Here is a 24,561-nt window from a genome sequence, read left to right as displayed (position 1 = left end):
TCGGAGGGTCTGCTGTCCGGACCTCTGGCAGTCTCTATGGGGGTGCCACAGGGTTCAATTCTTGGACCGACTCTCTTCTCTGTATACATCAATGATGTCGCTCTTGCTGCTGGTGAGTCTCTGATCCACCTCTACGCAGACGACACCATTCTGTATACTTCTGGCCCTTCTTTGGACACTGTGTTAACAACCCTCCAGGCAAGCTTCAATGCCATACAACTCTCCTTCCGTGGCCTCCAATTGCTCTTAAATGCATGCTCTTCAACCGATCGCTGCCTGCACCTGCCCGCCTGTCCAACATCACTACTCTGGACGGTTCTGACTTAGAATACGTGGACAACTAGAAATACCTAGGTGTCTGGTTAGACTGTAAACTCTCCTTCCAGACCCACATCAAACATCTCCAATCCAAAGTTAAATCTAGAATTGTCTTTCTATTTCGCAACAAAGCATCCTTCACTCATGCTGCCAAACATACCCTTGTAAAACTGACCATCCTACCAATCCTCGACTTCGGCGATGTCATTTACAAAATAGCCTCCAATACCCTACTCAACAAATTGGATGCAGTCTATCTATCCGTTTTGTCACCAAAGCCCCATATACTACCCACCATTGTGACCTGTTCGCTCTCGTTGACTGGCCCTCGCTTCATACTCGTCGCCAAACCCACTGGCTCTATGTCATCTACAAGACCCTGCTAGGTAAAGTCCCCCCTTATCTCAGCTCGCTGGTCACCATAGCATCTCCCACCTGTAGCACACACTCCAGCAGGTATATCTCTTTAGTCACCCCCAAAACCAATTCTTTCTTTGGCCGCCTCTCCTTCCAGTTCTCTGCTGCCAATGACTGGAACGAACTACAAAAATCTCTGAAACTGGAAACACTTATCTCCCTCACTAGCTTTAAGCACCAACTGTCAGAGCAGCTCACAGATTACTGCACCTGTACATAGCCCACCTATAATTTAGCCCAAACAACTACCTCTTTCCCTACTGTATTTATTTTATTTATTTATTTATTTTGCTCCTTTGCACCCCATAATTTTTTATTTCTACTTTGCACATTCTTCCACTGCAAATCTACCATTCCAGTGTTTTACTTGCTATATTGTATTTACTTTGCCACCTTGGCCTTTTTTTGCCTTTACCTCCCTTATCTCACCTCATTTGCTCACATCGTATATAGACTTGTTTATACTGTATTATTGACTGTATGTTTGTTTTACTCCATGTGTAACTCTGTGTCGTTGTATGGGTCAAACTGCTTTGCTTTATCTTGGCCAGGTCGCAATTGTAAATGAGAACTTGTTCTCAACTTGCCTACCTGGTTAAATAAAGGTGAAATAAAAAAATTGAAAAAATAAAAAGACGGGCCTGGACATGTACTGGCTTAACCAAGGGGACCTGTCTGGCACTTCAGGATTTGAGTCCCTGGTGGCGTAGTGTGTTACTGATGGTAGGCTTTGTTACTTTGGTCACAGCTCTCTGCAGGCCATTCACTAGGTCTCCCCGTTGGGTTCTGGGATTTTTGCTCAGCGTTCTTGTGATCATTTTGACCCCACGGGGTAAGATCTTGCGTGGAGCCCCAGATCGAGGGAGATTATCAATGGTCTTGTATGTCTTCCATTTCCTAATAATTCCATGTTCGTTTATTTATTAAATTATTCACTCCCTGTACTTTCTTCCTAACTCCCAGCGTACACGTTACACATTTTTGCAGTTTTTAATATGATATCTGAGTGAGACTGACTAGCAAAATCAATGTGGGACCACCGGGCCGGTAATTTGACCATGATTACTAGATTTATAGATACAATGCCTTCAGAAAGTATTCACACCCCTTGACCTTTTCCACATTTCGTTGTGTTACAGCCTGAATTTTAAATGGAATAAATTGACATGTGTCACTGGCCTACACACAATACCCATAATGTCAAAGTGGAATTTTTACAAATTAATTAAAAATGAAAAACTGTAATGTCTTGAGTCAATAAGTATTCAACCCTTTTGTTCTGGCAAGCCTAAATATGTTCAGGAGTTAAACTTTGTTTAACCTGTCACATAATAAGTTGCATGGACTCTGTGTGCAGTAATAGTGTTTAACATGACTTTTGAATGACTACCTCATATCTGTACCCCAAACATACAATTAATTATCTGTAAGGTCCCTCAGTTGAGCAGTGAATTTCAAACACAGATTCAACCACAAAGACCAGGGAGGTTTTTCAATGCCTCGCAAAGAAGGGCAGATATTGGTAGATGGGTAAAAAAAACAAAAAAACAGACATTGAATATCTCTTTAAGTATGGTGAAGTTATTAATTACTCTTTGGATGGTGTTTTAATACACCCAGTCACTAAAAAGATACCGGGGTCCTTCCTAACTCAGTTGCCGGAGATGAAGGAAACCACTCAGGGATTTCACCATGAGGCCAATGGTGACTTTAAAATACTTACGGAGTTTAATGACTGTGATAGGAGAAAACTGAGGGTGGATTAACACTGTAGTTACTCCACAATACTAACCTAAATGACAGAGTGAAAAGAAGGAAGCCTGTAGAGAATAAACATATTCCAAAACATTCATCCTGTTTGCAACAAGGCACTAAAGTAATACTACAAACAATGTGGCAAAGAAATTAACTTGATGTCCGGAAAACAAAGTGTCGTGTTTGGTACAATCCAACACAACACATCACTGAATACCACTCTTCATTATTTTCAAGCATGATGGTGGGAGATAAAAATAAATGCAACACATTTAAATGTTTTGTCATTTAGCAGAAGCTCTTATCCAGAACGACTTACAGTAATGAGGGCATCATTTTTACAACTTTTCTTTGTACTGGTCCCCCGTGGGAATCGAACCCAAACCTTGGTGTTGCAAGCACCATGCTCTACCAACTGAGCAACACGGGAGGAAAACCTAGAGGAAAACCTGGTTCAGTCTGCTTTCCAACACACACTGGGAGACTAATTCACCTTTCAGCAAGACAAAAACCTAAAACACAAGCCAAATATACACTGGATTTGCTTACCAAGATGACATTGAATATTCCTGAATGGCCTAGTTACAGTTTTGACTTAAATCGGCATGAAAATCTATGGAAAGACATGAAAATAGCTGTCTAGCAATGATCAACAACCAACTTGACAGAGCTGAAAATATTGTACAATCCAGGTGTGCAAAGCTCTTAAAGACTTATCCAGAAAGACTCTCAGCTGTAATCACTCGAACATGTGTTGACTCAGGGGTGTGAATACTTATGTAAATTAGATATTTCTGTATTTCATTTTCAATCAATCTGCAAACATTTCTAAAAACATGTTTTCACTGTCATTATAGGGTATTGCATGTAGATGGGTGAGAGAGGAAATATATTTAATCCATTTTGAGTTCAGGCTGTAACACGACAAAATTTGGAATTAGTCAAGGGGTGTGAATACTTTCTGAAGGAACTGTAGCTGGCTGCTAGTCTAACTTACCAATCTGAAAATGTTAGCTGACATGGGCTAATTGAGTGACTATCAGTGACTGACATACAAGAGAAGAACTGCTGATGCACAACCAAAATTCACAATTGCACCTTGTGTGTTCTACTATTGCAACTCGCAATATTATAACAAATAAATGTGTGTGTTGGAGGGAATTGATCTGAGAGCCGCCAGTTGCCCATCCCAATAGACCCCTTTCTGTGTTTGCAAACCTTGCCGTACGAGAGCGATGCGTGCCAGTTGCTGGCAGAACAAGAGGGCAGCAAAAAAAGCCTATATTTACATGTTGCTTATGTATGCATTACACAATACTTTGGGATTTTAAGGCTCATATGAATGTCCTGCTTAATATAATATGTGCGTGTGCGTCATCATCGCATATACACTGCATTATACTTTAAAAAACACTTAAACTTCAACCAGTACAATGGCTCTTTGGCTTTTGCTACAGCCTATACCAATGAGCTGCTGCATCCAAAATAGTTATTTTGAAAAGATCACAACCAAATATAATCTTAACGGCTGTTCAAGCAAGAATCAAAACATCATTGAGAACCCCAAAAAGTTATTTGGTTTACAAGTAATAAAAACATAAATCCAGGCTATGTTGAATGGGTGCAGATGGCGATGGCTTTCTTACTGCTGCCAAGAGTCGCACGCATTTCTGCGTGACGTCAGTGTGTCGTGTATTGGAAAGGGGTCTATGAGAAATGACAAGTCAAGCATTGGCCTGCAGTCAGATGAAGCTGTGCGAGCGTCTGAAGTGTTGGAATGAAGTGCTAACCTTTTTACACATCTCTGTAATCATTCATAGAAAGGTAGCGATAATTTAAACAAAACATATACTGCCCTCAAGTATAGTACAGGCCAACATACAAGGAGCTCAGATGGCAAGTAGGTATTATGATTCTTCTTCATGTACCGTAGTAGTGCTCTAAGAGTCAAATTGTGGACATAAAGTTTCACTGGATGGTAAATGTAAAAGTGTAAAGTCTCCTATTTCTAACCAGGTTGCTACACATTAAAGTAATGGGTTGTTAGATGTTGCTCTCCAGACTCATGTGAGCCAGTCTGCTAACATTTCAGAGTATCAGGAGTGCACTTACAAAAACGTGTTCCATAAGGGTTCATTGGCTGTCCCCATAGGAGAACCCTTTTTGGTTCCAGGTAGAACCCTTTTGAGTCCCATGTAGAACTCTCTGTGGAAAGGATTCTACCTGGAACCAAATAGGGTTCTTCAAAGTGTTCTCCTTTGGAGACAGCTGAAGAACCCTTTTAGGTTCTAGATATCATATTATTTTCTAAGCGTGTAGGAAGGAAGGAACTCACCAAATGTGGAATACAGTTACTATGGTAACTTTGTAATGTTTAAATCACCAATTGATGTCCATATATGATTTCTGATTTATGTGGCTTTTGTTATTGTCCATTTGGGTGTTGCTAAAGTAAGTGTAATCTACACTGAACAAAAATATACAAATATAAATGTAAAGTGTTGGGCCCATGTTTCATGAGCTGAAATAAAATGTTCTATCCGCACAAAATGCTTCTTTCTCTCATATTTTGTGCACAAATGTTACATCCCTGTTAGTGAGCCTTTCTCCTTTGCCAAGATAATCCATCCACCTGAAAGGTGTGGCATATCAACAAGCTAATTAAACTGCATGATCATTACACAGGTGCGCCTTGTACTGGGGACAATAAAAGGCCACTCTCAAATGTGCAGTTTTGTCACACAGCACAATGCCACAGATATCTCAAGTTTTGAGGGAGCATGCTTTTGGCATGCTGACTACAGGAATGTCCACCAGAGCTGTTGCCAGAGAATTGAATTGTCATTTCTCTACCATAAGCCAACATAGTTTTAGAGAATTTGGCAGTACGTCCAACGGTCCACTCAACCGCAGACCACGTGTATGGCATTGTGTGGGCGAGCGGTTTGCTGATGTCAACGTTGTGAACAGAGTGCCCCTTGATGGTGTTGGGGTTATGGTATGGGCAGGCATAAGCTACAGACAATAAACAGAATTGCATTTTATCGATGGCAATTTGAATGCACAGAGATACCGTGACGAGATCCTGAGGCCCATTGTGGTGCCATTCATCCTCTGCCATCACCTCATGTTTCAACATGATAATGTTTCAACATGATAATGTTTCAACATGATAATGCACAGCCCCATGTCACACGGATCTGTACACATTTCCTGGAAGCTGAAAATGTCCCAGTTCTTCCATCGCCTGCATACTCACCAGTCATGTCACTCATTGAGCTATTTTGGCATGCTCTGGATTGACGGGTACGACAGCGTGTTCCAGGTCCCGCCAATATCCAGCAACTTCACACAGCAATTAAAGAGGAGTTGAACAACCTTTCACAGGCCACAATCAACAGCCTGATCAACTCTATGTGAAGGAGATGTCTCGCGCTGCATGAAGCAAATGGTGGTCAAAGCAGATACTGACTGGTTTTCTGATCCACACCCCTACCTTTTTTTTCAGTATTTGTGACCAACAGATGCATATCTGTATTCCCAATAATGTGAAATCCGTAGACTAGGGCCTAATTAATTTTTCAATTGACTGATTTCCTTATGTGCACTCTAAGTCAGTAAAATCTTTGAAATTGTTGTGTTTATATTTTTGTTCAGTATAGATGAGATCATCAAATCAAATCAAATGTATTTATATAGCCCTTCGTACATCAGCTGATATCTCAAAGTGCTGTACAGAAACCCAGCCTAAAACCCCAAACAGCAAGCAATGCAGGTGTAGAAGCACGGTGGCTAGGAAAAACTCCCTAGAAAGGCCAAAACCTAGGAAGAAACCTAGAAAGGAACCAGGCTATGTGGGGTGGCCAGTCCTCTTCTGGCTGTGCCAGGTGGAGATTGTAACAGAACATGGCCAAGATGTTCAAATGTTTATAAATGACCAGCATGGTCAAATAATAATAATCACAGGCAGAACAGTTGAAACTGGAGCAGCAGCACGGCCAGGAGGACTGGGGACAGCAAGGAGTCATCATGTCAGGTAGTCCTGAGGCATGGTCCTGGGGCTCAGGTCCTCCAAGAGAGAGAAAGAAAGAGAGAAAGAGATAATTAGAAAGAGCATACTTAAATTCACACAGGACACCGGATAGGACAGGAGAAGTACTCCAGATATAACAAACTGACCCTAGCCCCCCGACACATAAACTACTGCAGCATAAATACTGGAGGCTGAGACAGGAGGGGTCAGGAGACACTGTGGCCCCATCCGATGACACCCCCGGACAGGGCCAAACAGGAAGGATATAACCCCACCCACTTTGCCAAAGCACAGCCCCCACACCACTAAAGGGATATCTTCAACCACCAACTTACCATCCTGAGACAAGGCCGAGTATAGCCCACAAAGATCTCCGCCATGGCACAACCCAAGGGGGGTCAGTGTATTTGAGGTAGGTAGCTATTTTAACTGTAGTAGATGTGTTACTAACCACGTGAAGTTTGATGGTGACACCGTGGCAGTGATGATGTTTGCATAGCTAAGAAAGCAGTTCTCTTGAAATCTAGTGTAGCATACTGTAAAGCTCTCAAATCAGCTTTGTGGAATTGTGTTGTTGGATGTGATAAGAGCTGACGGCTCTTAGCTGAATTAAGAGGAAAATGTACCTGGAGAACAGGAGGTGAAAATAACTCAGTGAACCATATGGGAGAGTGGGGTAAGTTGAGCCAAAAGGGTAAGTTGAACCAGCCTTGTTTCTACAAAAACCATATAAAAATAATAATTTGACAAAATATCGTATTTAGGAAGAGGTCATGATTTTATGGGAAAAAACACATGGAAAAAGTGGTGAGCAAGTTAGGTCCAAATAAATGTGTCAAAGGAATTTATTGTGTTGTCAGTTTCATGATGCTTGTATCTAAACCAAAGTAGATAGTTGTAAGGTTGTTCTATACGTCAGTTGGGGTCCTTTAACCTTCAATATGAGGTCCTAAACCTAGCATGAAAGTGCATCTTTGTAGCTGTGTGGGCTAATATAGTCAAAATGCTTGCCTTAAGTTGAGCCAATAGCAAGTTGAGCAAATGTAAGTGTTTTCATTCCAGGCGTAATGTAAAGCATTATCGCTGGGATATGAGATAGGTGTTAAGCCTGTGTTTTTAAATGGTGATTGTGATTAATTGTGTTTGGGAAATAAACATAGACATGGTTTTTCAAAGGTATTGGTAATATTTAATTCAGTACAGAAATGTGTAGGCGGCTTAGCTTACCCTGTCCCGCGGCTCAACCTACCCAATACCAGGGGTAAGTTGTGCCAAGAGACCACTTTTTTTTTGCACAAGCTATGTTTTCAAAACTGTAATGTTTACATGAAATATATATTTTTTTTCAGGGATACACAACATCCTGAAATATATGTAGATATCTTTGTTGAATGTAAAAAATAAAAAATAATAATGGCTCAATTTACCCCACCCTCCCACACAAGGCGAATCTAACCAGAGCAAGTCATGGAACAAGTAAAACGGTCATACAGTTACTGTTAAAGTGGAACACAAACACACACATCAGACAGCTGCAGGGGCAAGTAGAGACTAACCAGTGAGCTTCTCCTTTTCCCATCATCATTCCTTGTATTGTATTTATTCATTCACTCTTGAAATGTTTCTCCATCCCATTACTTCCACTCTGCACCTGACCGCACTGAGATTGGTGAATTATTAATAAGATAATACATACTGCAGAAGCAGCCAATCAAAGTTGACTTTAACGAAAAGCAAAGCCCATTGGATATCATATCACTACTTCACCAATTGGAAGAGAGAAACTGTTCCTTTAAGTAACTGCCATGCCCATGATTACCATTAACATTAGTTTGAGCAGTGAGTCTTGATGCAGCCTCTATCACTATCAAGTCATTCACCTCAATGCAATTCAGCCATCTTCCTTTGACGAAGCGCCTCTGCCTTGCTTTCCCCTTCACTGCAGTTAAATGTATCGGTAGTGTTTTTATTCACTATTGAATGCAGGAATGCCAACACCATATAAAAATCCATGCTTAAGCCAGTGAAGAATCCATGTTGTGTGTCTTAGGGCCTTTTGTTTAGTATCAGTCAAACCAGGTTTTCACCATGAAATTTGAGCAAGAGAGTCACATGTGCGCTGTGATGGCTATGGTTTCATTGAAAATAAACAAGTGGGCATTGAAAACGAAGCACGTGATCCACAAAATGATTAATCTAGCTCCAGATCCTTTGCATCAAAGGTTTCAAAGGCAAACAGATCAATATCTGATAGCTGTACAGTTCAGTACAGTTCTTTCACAAGATTTGTCAGTTTTAGGTTTCTTTGATACGAAACATTATTTTCTATGTGATGTGCATCATACTGTATATATTTATTTTATGGAGGCTGACAATCTAGACCCATACATACAGAATGAACCAGTTGCATGAACTGTTTATCCCATTCACAAACGTGGGTTTGTGCTGTATGTTTGTTTCGGTCCATGGCCATTGGCTGGTTATAAATGGTAGGTTGAATGAATGTTAGAGTGCTGAATGCAGCTTTTGCCCACATGAATAATTCAAGCGAGGGAATAGATTCACCAGAGCTTGTGTTTGTATGCTGTTTCTTTATGTTCTTCTTAAAGGTGCTGTTTATCCTATGTTCCTCCTCAGGCTGTGTCTGTCATCATCACAAGCTTCTCTCCTCAGCCGTTCATTTGTCTTTTTTAAAATGTAGTCCAGGCACAGTATCCAGGTAGGTTGTATTGAGAACTATTTGAACGTTCTATTTGTTATCCTAAGTGGAACGGCAAATGTGACACTACTTAAGTGCTTTTGGGAATAGCAGGCCTGTGTTGTTTTCTCTTTTGGGTAGGTAATTGAAGCTTAAACACTGCCTGAAATACCACCCCTACTTCCTAATCAAGCTGCCCTAAAAGAACTGTAGGAAAACAGGCTCGCAAAAGAATCTCTATGAACGGTTTGAGACTGAGTATAAAATGTGAAGTGTATTCCCCCAGTAAAATTGCTTAGTCAGATTGAAGCCATGGTGCATGCAAAAACAGTAGTCTGGGATTTCTGTGTATCAAATAACATCATCTTTATTTCCCAGTGTATGATGCTCTTGTGTTTTCAAGAGGTAAGGAGTGTGTGTATGTGATTGTGTATGTGATGGGAGAGCGCAGTAGAGAGAGCGAGAGAGAAAGAGAGAGAGGTTGTGGGGGGGGGGGGGGGGTCGTGCAAGCAAATGAGAGGTAGAGTTAGAGAAAGTGTGAGCAAGCGGAGGCACAGAGCTGACTGAGAGGAGAGAGTGGACAGGAGAGGAGCTAAGGCTAAGCATGACAATCACTCCCTCACTCTCCGGTGTGCGATGTGGTTCGATTCCAGGAGAGGGGCTGCTTATAATTCTCTCATTGCCTTTGCTTTCTCTTCCACATTGTCTGCAGCTTTAATGCATGGTAAGTAAGCTCTTAATTGCTCTAGCTACAACCCAAGCCTTAATAGTAACGGAATACAGAACTTCACGAGTTATTCAGATTTCTGTTCATATGTCAACACATGCACATAACATACTCTACTATACACTGACATATACACATACATTTTTTTATGACCCTTGTCTGAATTTAAGTCTAAAGATAATGTAGTTGAAATTATGCCTTTTCCTTAGGACTATTTCGTATTTCATTTTCCATTGACTGCGTGACCATGTGGTTTTAAGCAACATGACGAGAACATGGAAGTAACAATTTACATAGAAGGCTAAGTGAACACAGCATGAAAGCCTCATTTCACTTGTAAACTAATCGTTAGTGCTCGACTGATATGTGAGATTGCTGTGTTTTTCTTTATATACTGAAGTAGCTGTTTTGGATGTAATTTGCGTCCACTGCAGCAGCGTTGCTGTGTTATAGAGTCTTATTGATTTTTGATTGGGTGAGCATGTTGTGCACTGTAATGCATCTGGGTTGGGTCACCTGTCTGTTGGTTAGGGTCGGGGCACATTCCAGTTCCCCTCACAAGACAGACGAGATGTTTCATGGATACACCCTCACACATCTCTTATTTAGAAGAGTGACATAAAAAGAACAAGAACATACAGTCATCTGTATTTGTTTAGAATTGATTTAATCTCGACGTTTAATGTTAAACCTTTTTATATTGAAATACAATTTAGCGTTGTTTACATTATTGCACATTTAAAGCATAATCCCTTTGTGGATTAATACTGAAGAGGTACAGTTGTGTTTTAGCATTTTGTCATGTCATTATCCTATGGTTTTGAGTGGTTGATGTGTACAAATTGAGAATCAGTGCAAAATGAACATGTGTATTTCTATTGGGACAAATGTTTGGTCTAGGTTCTAAATACGATTAAAATGTGGTCAACTTGAAAGTTCTCTTTGTGAGGGACCACTCTGTTTGTATATTGAAGCTCAGACTTTTTAAACAGACTGACGCAAACTGTATGCTAAGTTCACCCAAGCTGTGACACAAAGAGACATAGCATGCCTTTACAGCTTGTGCTGCGGAATATCTAAGTTGTGTGTGTTGTGTTTCTTGACAGGTATAAAAAGGGACGACCATACAAGGAATAGAAATGCCTAAGACTCAAACGTTTCCTTTCACAAGACCTCTGACACCAAAGAAATCGATTACACTTAAGGTTTGGTTGTGCAGAGAATCCAAGGGACAGAGAGAGGCATCCATCATCAAAGCTGGAGAGCAACAGTGAGAGGGAAAGGGAGAAAGCAATGTGTCTATCTTGCAACGTCGGCGACCATCATCACAATTGAATACGAATTTGAAAAACCACAGCGCTGCAACTAATCTGTCTTCTGAGAAAGGGGAGGCAGTGAGCGAAGGTCGGAGACTTATTATTTATTTTATTTTTAACACTACTGAAAAGCCATATACAGTATTGTTCTACAATATTACTGTGCTATTATTTATACAAACCCTGTCAATAGTCTGATGTTTTATGAATCAGGCCTAGTTTTCCTGAGCTATTCCAATGGCCTGAACTTTAGGTTCAGTCCCCAACTGCCTTATCTTGACCCTTTTCTTTGATGATGTAAACACTATCATCTCCCTGCCTGCCTTACATTTCCCTCCTACTGAAGCCAATGCACAAACAAACTGACAGACTGGAAATGGAGGCAAGCCAACCCGGTTGTTGAGGCCTTCAGTTCGGATGATTAGATCGGATATACCTATACTTTTCCTCCTGATCCGGAAAAAGGCCCAGAAATAGCCCTCAAGTACCTAGACAACACTCCGTACCTTTACACACCATCCCGGCTTACTCCTGAAACAAAAGCTACTAAACAAAAATGGCTGCTGGAGTTGCAACATGGATGCCCTTTGCTCGGGCAGCAGCCGTAGGCTGGCTACCACTGGCCCAAAAGACCATGCCCAAGCCTCCTGTGGACAAAAAGAGTCGCAGTGATGAGATCTTGTTTGTAAATGTGAGTGGACTACGCTTTCAGACATGGAAGAACACCTTGGACCGTTACCCAGACACCCTTCTAGGCAGCTCAGAAAAGGAGTTTTTCTACAATGAGGAAACTCAGGAATATTTCTTTGACAGGGATCCAGAGATGTTCCGCCATATACTAAACTTTTTTCGAACAGGCAAGCTACATTACCCCCGACATGAATGCATTCAGGCTTTTGAGGAAGAGCTGGCTTTCTATGGCATAATACCGGAGATCATAGGTGACTGCTGTATGGAAGAGTACCGGGATCGCAAGAAGGAGAACCAGGAGCGTTTGGCTGAGGACACCGAGGCAGAGAATGCTGGAGACGCTCCCCTGCCCCCAGACGCCACATTACGAGAGAGGCTATGGAGGGCCTTTGAGAACCCTCACACGAGCACCATGGCCTTGGTTTTTTACTATGTCACTGGCTTCTTCATCGCTGTGTCTGTTATTGCCAACGTTGTGGAAACAGTTCCCTGCCGACCAATCAAAGGGAGTATAAAGGACCTGCCATGTGGTGAGAAGTTTTCAGTGGCCTTCTCTTGTTTGGACACGGCCTGTGTGCTTATCTTCTCCTTTGAGTACCTCATGAGACTGTATGCTGCCCCCAGCCGCTGTGATTTTGCGCGTTCGGTGATGAGCGTGATAGACGTGGTGGCCATCTTGCCCTTCTACATTGGCCTTGTCATGCCAGAGAATGAGGAAGTCAGTGGGGCCTTTGTCACCCTGCGAGTCTTCCGGGTGTTCCGTATCTTCAAGTTCTCCCGTCACTCTCAGGGGCTGCGTATCTTGGGCTGCACGCTGCAAGCCTGCGCCTCGGAGCTGGGCTTCCTCCTCTTCTCCCTCACCATGGCCGTCATCATCTTTGCCACCGTCATGTTCTACGCTGAGAAAGGCACCAAGGGAACCACGTTTTCCAGCATCCCTGCCTCCTTCTGGTACACCATCGTCACCATGACAACACTGGGGTAAGTGTTTGGATGTTGTTATACTACTTAACCTTTATAAACTGTAAAAGTATCATAACCAGTTCCATAGCAACTTCTACCACCCACATACAGTGTTGCTTGAATATGAAATGGTGGTACTAATCTCAGTGGAATCAATTGAGAAATATCTTGGACTGTGAATGAGTCATTTTAGTTGTTCAATCCCCTGTCGTCACCTCATCTTTACACTGCTCTCAGGTGTCACACACTCCAACACTCTCCCTGCAGGTGTGTTATGAATGGGAGAGTAATGGCTTGTTTACTGTGAATGGGAAATGAATGGTGTTAAGAAGATTTTACAGCCCACTCCATGCACTTGATGTGAACGACCAGGGTTTAAGAATATTGTCTTCAGTTTGTATTTGAGATCGAGTAGTACAAAAATCATGTAACCTTATTTAATTTGACATAAGGTTTATTGTTATGTAATAGTATTTTGTGCTGTACAAAGATGCAGAATTTTATATGACAGTTCCCCAATGTAGGGAACCTGTCGCATCATTTAATTTGGTTTGAAAACATGTAATCATTATTAATTCATCAAAATCCTAACAAAGATAATTCCTGAAATAAAAGCAGTGGTTTGCAGATGAGTATCTTACTGTGATGAAGGGTAGTTAAATAGGCAGAATGAGTGCAGGAAAAGGGATATTTAAGGGACCTCAGATGAGCTGCACCCTGTTTCAAACTGTCCTTCATCTGACTACCACTGCGGCAGAGACTACATGTTGTTATGTTGATTGAGGACTCATCTGTTGGATTATTTCAAGTGCAGCTGGGCCACAGGAACAACAGTACCCCAGTGAGCCATGGTCCTCGCCCCTGTGTTTTCCCAGGCCTCTTTCTCCAATACGTCCATGAGTAATCCGGCTTGTTTTGATGGCAATCTCCCAGGCCATTAAACTCAAAACAGTATGTGTCCAAGCACTAAATGGGCTCAAACGCAGCACAGATGCTTTTACTACCGTCTCCATATTGCCTGACAACATTTGGCCCCTTTATAATTTCTACTTCAAACCAACAGGAGTCTGAGACGATCCAATGTATTGACATGTAGAGTAGAGAGATAATGTACCATGACGCCATACAACTTCATGCAATCTCCTTGATTTCCTCTGTAGAATTACAGTCATCCGGGGGGAAAATATCTGCGTTTGAAGATGGCTGTTTGAATTTCAGATAGGCCATTTGGCACTGCTAGAATGGATAATATGTGTGGTTTTGGCCTTTTAATGTAGCACCTGTGGTGTGGATTTGTAACATATATCTGTGTGTCCATCTTATCTCATGTTGAATTACATTATCCAATGCTGGCTTATTAATGTAGCTTCACCCTCAGGTAATGATGTAGCAAGAGCTGCTTGATGAGCAGTGTAGCAGCCTTGCCATCAATGGACAAATAAGCTCTGTCGGAGGGACTGCTCGAGGTTTCTGTTCATCACTGCAACAGCATCATCTTTCCATTTGATTGATGGAGGTGGAGCCTTTTTCTGTGTCAGTGTGTAAACGATAAGAACCAAGGAGAGGAGAGAAGGGAGTGCTCCCTTGGCCTATTGTTTCCTTCCCCCGAATCCACTTGACACATTTAGGTGTGATGTCATTTTGGCATGTTTTGAACTTTGGATCCGGGCATTGTGTGGAGGCAGTCTGAGAAGATGTAACAATGTAGATGTATGGCAGTGACATTTCTCTTCTTTTCAGGAATTGATTAAAGGTGAAAGGCAAAGGACACAATCTATAAAACATAATGCCAATGCTAATTTAGGCTTCATTAAATAAGCCTCAACAGCATTTTTGTATATCGCTACATTTTGGCTGTCATTTCTACTTTTTTGTGAAGATGTCATGAATTACATCATTTCAGGTCAAAAAGAAAAGAACAATGGCTTACTGCAAGCAACACAAGCTACAGACATGGTTTTTGTGAGTCCTTTTCTGGATCAGAAATTACAACAGAAATGATACCGACATGATGTGAGAAGGCCCTCGTATATCTGGGGAATAAACATTTATGACAAAAATGTTCACTCATATGCAGATAGATATGATGTAGTTAGTTCGCTAGCTATAGCCAGTCAGTGAATTCCCAATCGATGTGATGAGGCTGCCATTCAAATAGCTAATACTAGCTAGCAAGCAACATTTTTGAGTTAAGAAATTGTTGAATGACACAACACATGTGCAACTAGCTAGCTAACATTCATATACAGGTAACTGCCAAATAAAGTAAACATCAACATAAGGTGTCTTAATTAACGTAATAAACGTATACATTTAGCAGAAATATTGTTTCCCAATAAGTAATCTAGGGCTGCATTCTAAACACTTAACAGACACAACCTCTCGTCTTAACCCTCAAATTAAGTGGACACTTCTGATGACGTATCATGATGTCTGACGAGCTTACACTTGCAGGTCAAGGGGCGAGGGAGGAAGGAGTGAATTTTAAATGGACCGCCCTTGCCCGGAAATTCGTCACTCATTCGTCCTGCGACGATTGTGTTTTCTGCCACTGGTAGCATTATATGCGCTACAGTCAATTATGATTGCATGTCTACTTATATTAACTATATAATTATTAATATATGTATACTGTATGATAGCTAGCAAATTAATTAGCTAACTAACATTTGCCTGCCTAGCTGAAACTTCTGAAGAAGGAACATATTTTATTTCTACAATTTCCAAAAGCTAACCAAACAAAAACATCATTACTTTTACGAGACGTGTTTGTGCATTAGTAGCACAATTTCTAACTTATTTACATTAGTTTTTACTTACACATGTATGTTGAGGTTTTAAGTTTTGGCTGACTTTTCTTAGCGGATGTATAATCATCGTGAATTGAATTATGGGACGTTTCAGGCCCCGAAGTGAACATAATTGTACACTCGCAAACTCCATTAAAAACTAGGGCTGAGGGGCTTACGTTGCAAACTTCCCTTGCTTGGCTAATCATTTGGACCGACGACAAATATGGCCTCGGGGATTCCCTCAAGGGCATAAGGCAAGGGTAAGTGGACGAGGTTGTGTCTTTTCTGAGTTTGAAACGCAGCCCAGCTTTGATGCTGGCTTCAGCCAGCTAGCTAACAAGCTATCCAAACTGTGGCTAACTACTGCATGAAAATAATTTTGCTGTGGTATTTCTGATCAAATGTTACCATATAGCTGGACCCTTTATTAATGGAGTGAATAGCAGTGCAGTGTTAACCATTTCAGAGGGAAGGGACTCAGGATTGGAGACTACTGTGCTGTCGGTATTCTATGATATATGCTGCATTTTTTGGTGCAATTGTTGAAACATATAGAAAGTAAAGATACATTCTAACATTTTGCCATTATACTGTAGTCTACTTACCAAATATACCTTAACAAGAACATTTCATTGGCCTCTGCCAACCCGATCATTGCACCCACTCAGGTTTGGAGTATGTCAACGGTTATATGACACTATCCTCCCAAAATGGAAACATGCATAATTTCCCCAAATCCCTTATTCATGCCGTTTTTACTCTGAATTCTAGTTCAATTGAAGAGAAAAAAGATTTGAAAATTGTGTTCTGATGATGACTGTTACACTATTACAGAACACATGTTTTCTTCTATTTAGGAACATGTTTCCAATAATGGTATTAGCATTGTTAGAGCAAACCGATGATCGATCCCTCACTGATGTTCAGACTTCTTTGAAGTGGCTTAATGACACTGATTTTGGCCTTAGTTGGTCTTAGCCAGATGTAAATGCAGCACTGTGCTGTAGTAGAATGTGTATACGGAAGAGGAATTTAATACGGTCCAAAAAACGGTTATCAGCTTGCCAAGGAGGTTTGATCTGGCAGAATTACAGGCAGATGGAACGATTCCCTAATAGTGTAAGGAACCACTCCTGCTCAGATTAGAACGGTACACTGTAATTCTCAATGGTAATAAAAAAAAAAAAATGGAAATTGTTCATGTGTTATGCTGGCATGGTTATTCAATCTCCTGTAATGTATTCTGTTCAGGCTAGACTGATGATAGCTTGTTAAACGTTATACTTTATTCTTAGTTAGCAGAAAGATTGCAAGTCATGTATGCTGATCCAAGCATAGGGGAAAAGACTCGGAGACTTATAGATGCTCCAATAAATACACGTTTCTATTTGCAATTACTTGACCCCGTCTCTGGGGCAACCGACTTGATTCCTCATTAATGGGACTTCATATCGAGCTTTTTTCATTCCCATTTTGACCTTGGTCTATTCCCATCCAGCACATTGGCCAATAGTTTAGAAGGAAAGGAAATAAGTATTCAAGATAGCGTAGGAGGAAATAACTAGCTGTGAAAACCTGCCCACAACATGTAGCAATTATTTCTAAACTTTGAATACAACAAATATTCTTATTAACAAATAGTTAATATTGATACAGTATTTCTAGATCTTGCATACCTTGTTGATAGCGAAAACTGTCCAATCCCATCAGGAACAGGTGAAATACGTTTTAAAATGTGAAATACCTTATTGACTTTGATCCTAATCCTCAATTTCAGTTAAAAGACAAGCCTCTTTACTCCCGTTGCGTCACTTTCCCCTTTCTTGAGTAATTCACTCCCAATACACTTCAGTCACCATCTGTTATTATATTACATAAGTGCCTTTTGGGAGCACCGCTGTCCTTGAACAATAGTAGGCTGACTGACGGCTCACCAACTGTTTTATAACTCAAAGTGTTTTATAACTGACTTCAGATATCATTCGTGACAAATTGTTGGATATGCATGTGTAGGTTTGACCATGAGCTCCTGTGCATGAGATTGGGTTTAGTATTTATGAATAATTGTATTATCTTGTGATGTAACCTGGCTTAATCCTAGTTTCTGAATTATGTGATACTTAGAAATTGCCTTCCACTAGCCAAATACTGTACTGTACCAGACGGCCTGTCTTGTCTACCTGCTGGTGGTATTAACATTGCTGCTGGAGGTCGAGGAGACCCATAAAGAGAATGATTCTAGTTGACTTGAAATTAGTTTTATTTTATTTTGTTGAAGAATCTGATTTGAACCATGTCATCCAAGTGCCATGTGTTGTATGATGTTTCATATTGGTCTGACCTTTTGTTCCCAAACTGCTCTCATTCACTGGATGGCATGACAAAAAGTGTTCCTAGGAGCCAACACTTCTCAGAGGGAGAAAGAGAGGCCTGTGCCAAAGCAGCAATCTAACATTCACTATATATTTTACTTTCTGAGACGTTGACTGTTTGTCAGGGCATGAGAGGGTTCATTTTTCATGGAGGCATACCTAAGCCGTTTTATATACCATTATAGTTTATGCTTATGCTGCCATTTTGACAGTACTCTGCAGTTTGACAGTAACAAGCTATTCATAATCTATGGAAAAAGCAGACAACTGGATTTTCTCCAGATAACTGGATTTGTTGACCCCTAAAAGGTCTACAGGGTGCATTGAGCAGATTAGTGTCATGAAGGCACCACCCATTGACACTGAACTGCAAGTTGGGAGTCAAATGGTCTGCTGTACAGTATGCTACTTTCTCTGGTCTAGAAAATTGGTCAATGGAAATGGAAAGGATAATTGGTGTTAGGTTAACACTCTTGTTATAACCCAGTTGTTGTAGAATATATTCCATGTGCACTGTGCAAATGCTAAGCTGAGTTGAGTTCTTTCAGGGACCATTCTCAGGTCACAGCAATAGAATGAGAATGAAAGTTGTTTTGTGGACTATGACGAACATTGAGAATAAAGCACATAGTGAGGAGACGTGGCTCTGTAGGGGATTCTACTCCAAAGAAGGCAACATAAGCAAAACACAACAGGCTGAAGGTATTGGCCCTTGCCTTATTTCATATCATGAAGTGGTATACTTCTGCACTCAGGGAGTTTAACAGTGACTGAACAGATGGAGGGGTAGGCATCTACTGAACAAAGTATCAACTGAATAGTCCATTGAGGCCTTCTTTTATTTAATGGTACTGTATACTGTAAAATCAGTCACAATGGTGATCTCTATGTTGTCTATATGTACTGAACAAAAATATAATTACAGAAATGTTCCATACGCACAAAAGCTTATTTCTCTCAAATGCTGTGCACAAATTTGTTTACATCCATGTTTGTGAACATTTTCTCCTTTGCCAAGATAATCCATCCACCTGACAGGTGTGGCATATCAAGAAGCTGATTAAACAGCAAGGTCATTACACAGGTGCAGCTTGTGCTGGGGACAATAAATGGCCACTCTAAAATGTGCAGTTTTGTCACACAACACAATGACACAGATGTCTCATGTTTTGAGGGAATATGCAATTGGCATGCTGACTGCAGGAATGTCCAACAGAGCTGTTGCCAGATAATTAAATGTTCATTTCTCTACCATAAGCCACCTCCAATGTCATTTTAGAGAATTTGGCAGTATGTCCAACTGTCCTCACAACCGTAGACCACGTGTAACAATGCCAGCCCAGGACCTCCACATCCAACTTCTTCACATGTGGGATTGTTTAAGTAGACTAAATACATCTTATGCTGCTCTTCCCCTTTTCTTCTTCCTGTACTCTATGAAGCTTTGAGTTGACTTCCTCTCTAAGTAATTGGGGTGCTCACAATTTTGGACAGGCTCTCACTGTGGCCCTTCTGCCTTCTCAAGCTGACCTATTTACTGGCTATGTGGTGGGATGACAAAGCTGACTTATCTTCTTCCCAAGTCCCCATCTGCCTCGATAGTGTCCACACCACACCTCTCCCTGTGGAACTCTCAGGAATGGGCAGACACTGCACAGCTGGACCACTTAGACTCTGTCTCTGAATATCTCTCTCACTGAGGCAGAGAACACAGCCACTAAAAAAAAAACTCCAGCGAATACACTACTCTCATCAATTATTTTCATTAAGTTTCCTTGCAATTCTAAGTGCCTCTCCGAATGTCATGCGCCCCAGTGTATATTCAAAGTGTATATTCAAATATTGAAATCCTCTATATACTGTATATATATTGTATATATATTGTATGTTGAAATCCTCACTTGGCTAAGCTATCATTCTTTTGTTTCCATGGTTTTGTGTTACTTGAGAATATAACACTTGCATACACGCACACATGCAGTACATATGTAGCCTAGCCAAAATATGAGATTGTGAGTTATTATTAGAATATAACTGAGCTCAACCTTCACATTGAGATGAAAATAACAAGGATGACCCTCACATAGAGTGATTCATATTAATTTGTTTCAAATGGGAGCTTCTTAACTCTATGCATAGTACCCAATAAATAACACAACACGCTAAAACTGCAATGCAATGGTTTTATTCTCTGTTCAGTGTTCACATTCTGTCTCTACTGTGTGTTGAATATATATGACCCACATATTACTACACTAGATAGCTCTGGTTTATTAGACGCATAAGCATGCCATTTATCTTGTTGAGTTCCATGATCGTGTCTAATCAATTTAACACTCTTACTCTAATTGTGCCCATTCTGTGGTTCAAGATCCTTCATGTATATGGTTATTATGATGCTTGTTTGTTGTCTTGAGGGGTAAATACAGGGGATTCAAATCATGACTTTATTCAGCAGCCCCAGACCAGCCCCAGACCACATTTTCACCCCATTTCACTGTAAGAAGATGCTAGAGATCACGTCTTGAGTAAGATTCTTAGTCTCTACTCAGAGGGTTTTGTTGCATGACAAAATGTTTACATTGACTTCTTTTGCACAGCTATTTCAATAAATTACTTATTTTGTGTGCTGTGTTTATAAATGGCTTATATTGTGTATTGTAGACTAGGTTTAAATGCAGTTCTCTTTTCAGAGGCGATGACTTTACATAGCCTTTATCCTCATCATGTATTCAGAGGGGATAATCTGAATTGTTGGAGGACAACCTGAAATTATGTTAATCCAAATTATTGGACTATATAAATATCCTCAATGAAAAAATATCAACCACTGAACGTGTATATTGATTTATCTTGAAAATTAGGGAGCGAACCATTCATTTGGGAATAGCCAAGGTATTTAAAAATAGGATTTATTTATGGAGGAAAAATAATGAATCTAGCTATTGTCCCCAAGGCATGGCACTACAGTTTACAATAATAAACACTCTGAAATATCTTAGCACAGGCCATAATTTAGTTATCCTACCATGGAATTGTAGTGGTTGTATTTTGAAACTTTTTGATCGGATAGAAAAGGATTGGGAAAGCCCGGTAATAACTAGGTAAATACCTAGTAATAAAAAGTAAATATACAGTATAGTAGCTATTTACTCCCAAACGTACTATCTAGGAATAAAGCAAGTAAGTACTTCATACTTACTTGGTAAATACAAAGTAACCAAATGTAATTACAGTGCGTTCGGAAAGTATTCAGACCCCTTGACATTTCCTAAGTTTTATTACGTTATAACATTTTTCAAAAAATTGATTAAATTGTTTTTTTCCCTCTCACAATACCCCATAATGACAAAGAAAAAAAGCTAAAAAATAATACATGCAAAAATAAATGAAATATTACATTTACATAAGTATTTAGACCCTTTACTCAGTACTTTGTTGAAGAACCTTTGGCAGCAATTACAGCCTCAAGTTTTCTTGGGTAGGACGCTACAAGCTTGGCACACCTGTATTTAGGGAGTTTCTCCCATTCTTCTCTGCAGATGCTCTCAAGCTCTGTCAGGTTGGATGGGGAGTGTCGCTGCACAGCTATTTTCAGGTCTCTCCAGAGATGTTCAATTGGGTTCGGGCTCTGGCTGGGCCTCTCAAGGACATTTAGAGACTTGTCCCAAAGCCACTATTGCATTGTCTTGGCTGTGTGCTTAGGGTCTTTGTCCTGTTGGAAGGTGAACCTTCGCCCCAGTCTGAGATCCTGAGCGATCTGGAGCTGGTTTTCATCAAGGATCTCTCTGTACTTTGCTCCGAATATCTTTCCCTCGATCCTGACTATTCTCCCAGTCCTTGCCACTGAAAAACATCCCCACAGCATGATGCTGCCACCACCTTGCTTCACCGTAGGGATGGTGCCAGGTTTCCCCCAGACAATCTTGGTTCAATCTTGGTTTCATCAGACCAGAGCATCTTGTTTCTCATGGTCAGAGTCCTATAGGTGCCTTTTGGCAAACTACAAGCGGGCTGTCATTTGCCTTCTACTGAGGAGTGTCTTCCGTCTGGCCATTCTACCGTAAAGGCCTGATTGGTGGAGTGCGGCAGAGGTGGTTGTCCTTCTGGAAGGTTCTCCCATCTCCACAGAGGAACTCTGGAGCTCTGTCAGAGTGACCATCGGGTTCTTGGTCACCTCCCTGACCAAGGCCCTTCTCCCCCAATTGCTCATTTGGCCGGGCGGCCAGCTCTAGGAAGAGTCTTGGTGATTCCTAACTTCTTCCATTTAAGAGTGATGGAGGCCACTGTGTTCTTGGGGACCTTCAATGCTGCAGACATTTTTGGGTACCCTTCCCCAGATCTGTGCCTCGACACAATCCTGTCTCTGAGCTCTACGGACAATTCCTTCAACGTCATTGCTTGGTTTTATATATAGACAGATATAGACAGATGTATGCCTTTCTAAATCATGTCTATTCAGGAAGGAGGCGCTTTCTGTCTCCTAAAGATTACCATACTTTGGTGAGGAAAGCTCAAATCAATCCCAGAACAACAGCAAAGGACCTTGTGAAGATGCTGGAGGAAACAGGTACAAAAGTATGTATATCCACAGTAAAACGAGTCCTGTATCGACATAACTTGAATGGCCGCCCAGCAAGGAAGAAGCCACTGCTCCAAAACCGCCATAAAAAAGTCAGACTACGGTTTGCAGCTGCACATGGGGACAACGATTGTATTTTTTGTAGAAATGTCCTCTGGTCTGATGAAACAAAAATAGAACTGTTTGGCCTTAATGACCATCATTATGTTTGGAGGATAAAGGGGGACGCTTGCAAGCCGAAGAACACCATCCCAACCATGAAGCACGGGGGTGGCAGCATCATGTTGTGGGGGTGCGTTGCTGCAGGAGGGACTGGTGCACTTCACAAAATAGATGGCCTCATGAGGAAGGAAAATTATGTGGATATGTTGAAGCAACATCTCAAGACAAAGCTTGGGTCTTCCAAATGGACAATGACCCCAAGCATACTTCCAAAGTTGTGGCAAAATGGCTTAAGGACAACAAAGTCAAGGTATTGGAGTGGCCATCACAAAGCCCTGACCTCAATCCCATAGAAAATGTGTGGGCAGAATTGAAAAAGCGTGTGTGAGCAAGGAGGCCTACAAACCTGATTCAGTTACACCAGCTCTGTCAGGAGGCATGGTCCAAAATTAACCCAACTTATTGCGTGAAGCTTGTGGAAGGCTTCCCGAAACGTTTAACCCAAGTTAAACAATTTAAAGGCAATGCTCCCAAATACTAATTGAGTGTATGTAAACTTCTAACCCACTGGGAATGTGATGAAAGAAACACAAGCTGAAATAAATCATTCTCTCTACTATTATTCTGACATTTCACATTCTTAAAATAAAGTAGTGATCCTAACTGACCTAAAACAGGGAATTTTTACTAGGATGAAATGTCAGGAATTGTGAAAAACTGAGTTTAAATGTATTTGGCTAAGGTTCCACTAGTTCCAATATACCTGTGATGTTCGTGATTTCCTTAAGTGCACGAGGGTGATATTTTTTGTGTAATTTCCTTACGGTCCATTGAGGTATTTTAAAACCATAGAATAATCTCCCACCATAATAATATAGTTGTGTAATGCTTGTATGTTTGATAAATTATTAAATATACTTTCAAAGAAGCGTGAATCATCATTATTGGACCGTATAGATAAATGTGCCTGTTTAGTAGGGCCCAATAACATATTTCTACCTACCGGATCTGTTTGGACAATTTGCACACTAAGATAAAAATTATTGTTAATTAATATCATCACCCCTTTTGAATTTCTTTGCCCATGGGAGAAGTATATTTCACTCCCCCAGTCCATTTTCCATACAACTTCATCTAAAATAGTTGAAGGAGTTTCCTGTAAACAATAGATATTATATTCCTTCTCTTTTAGCCAGGTAAATACTGATCGTATTTTCATATTATCTGCTAAGCCATTACAATTACAACTGGCTATACTTATTTCACTATTCTATTTAGCATAATGAGATACAAGTTTCTATTCTATTTATCATAATATATGTTTGTAAACTTACCATTTAAAAGTACCATAATGATTGAGTGTCCATATAACTGTACCATGATATTTGCATTGCTACTAAGTAAACCTCTAATTGTTCTCCACTATTCCACCCACTAAAACCTACCCCCATCCGAAGTTGGGTTGTCGTCCCAGTGACCGACAGACCACCCGCCGTCCCCCCGGATCCCAGGGCCCCCGAGAGACCGGGACCCATTCTTCATAAAGAGCACACAGTGCCACTCACAGAACAGAAGCAGATCATCCGCCAAAAGCCTTTCCCTCAATTCAATTGTATTATATACAGTTATTTAAAATATATATATACATGTATGTATAAAATATATTAAAATGTATATAAAAAATCTTGCATGTCTTTATTTCCAGAATTAACGAATAATATGTGTAATAATGTAGG

General features: G+C 40.7%; 1 protein-coding gene across 1 annotated transcript in view; it reads left to right on the top strand.

Annotated features, from left to right (window-relative positions):
• The first annotated feature begins 9,738 nt into the window (after positions 1 to 9,738).
• The window catches only part of LOC110532302 (potassium voltage-gated channel subfamily D member 1), a 63,387-nt gene continuing 48,564 nt past the window's right edge, over positions 9,739 to 24,561 (top strand). Inside the window, exons 1-2 of the mRNA XM_021616066.3 lie at positions 9,739 to 9,945; positions 11,055 to 12,935. Of these exons, the coding sequence (XP_021471741.1) occupies positions 11,821 to 12,935 (1,115 nt within the window). The 5' untranslated portion in view covers positions 9,739 to 9,945; positions 11,055 to 11,820. The remainder of the gene's footprint in view (positions 9,946 to 11,054; positions 12,936 to 24,561) is intronic.

The sequence above is a fragment of the Oncorhynchus mykiss genome, chromosome 9 (genome assembly GCF_057628025.1).
Source record: "Oncorhynchus mykiss isolate SJ-2025 chromosome 9, ASM5762802v1, whole genome shotgun sequence".
In the NCBI taxonomy this organism is placed as follows: domain Eukaryota; kingdom Metazoa; phylum Chordata; class Actinopteri; order Salmoniformes; family Salmonidae; genus Oncorhynchus; species Oncorhynchus mykiss.
Note: the sequence above shows the minus strand (reverse complement) of the source record. Positions and strands in the feature narration are given on the sequence as shown.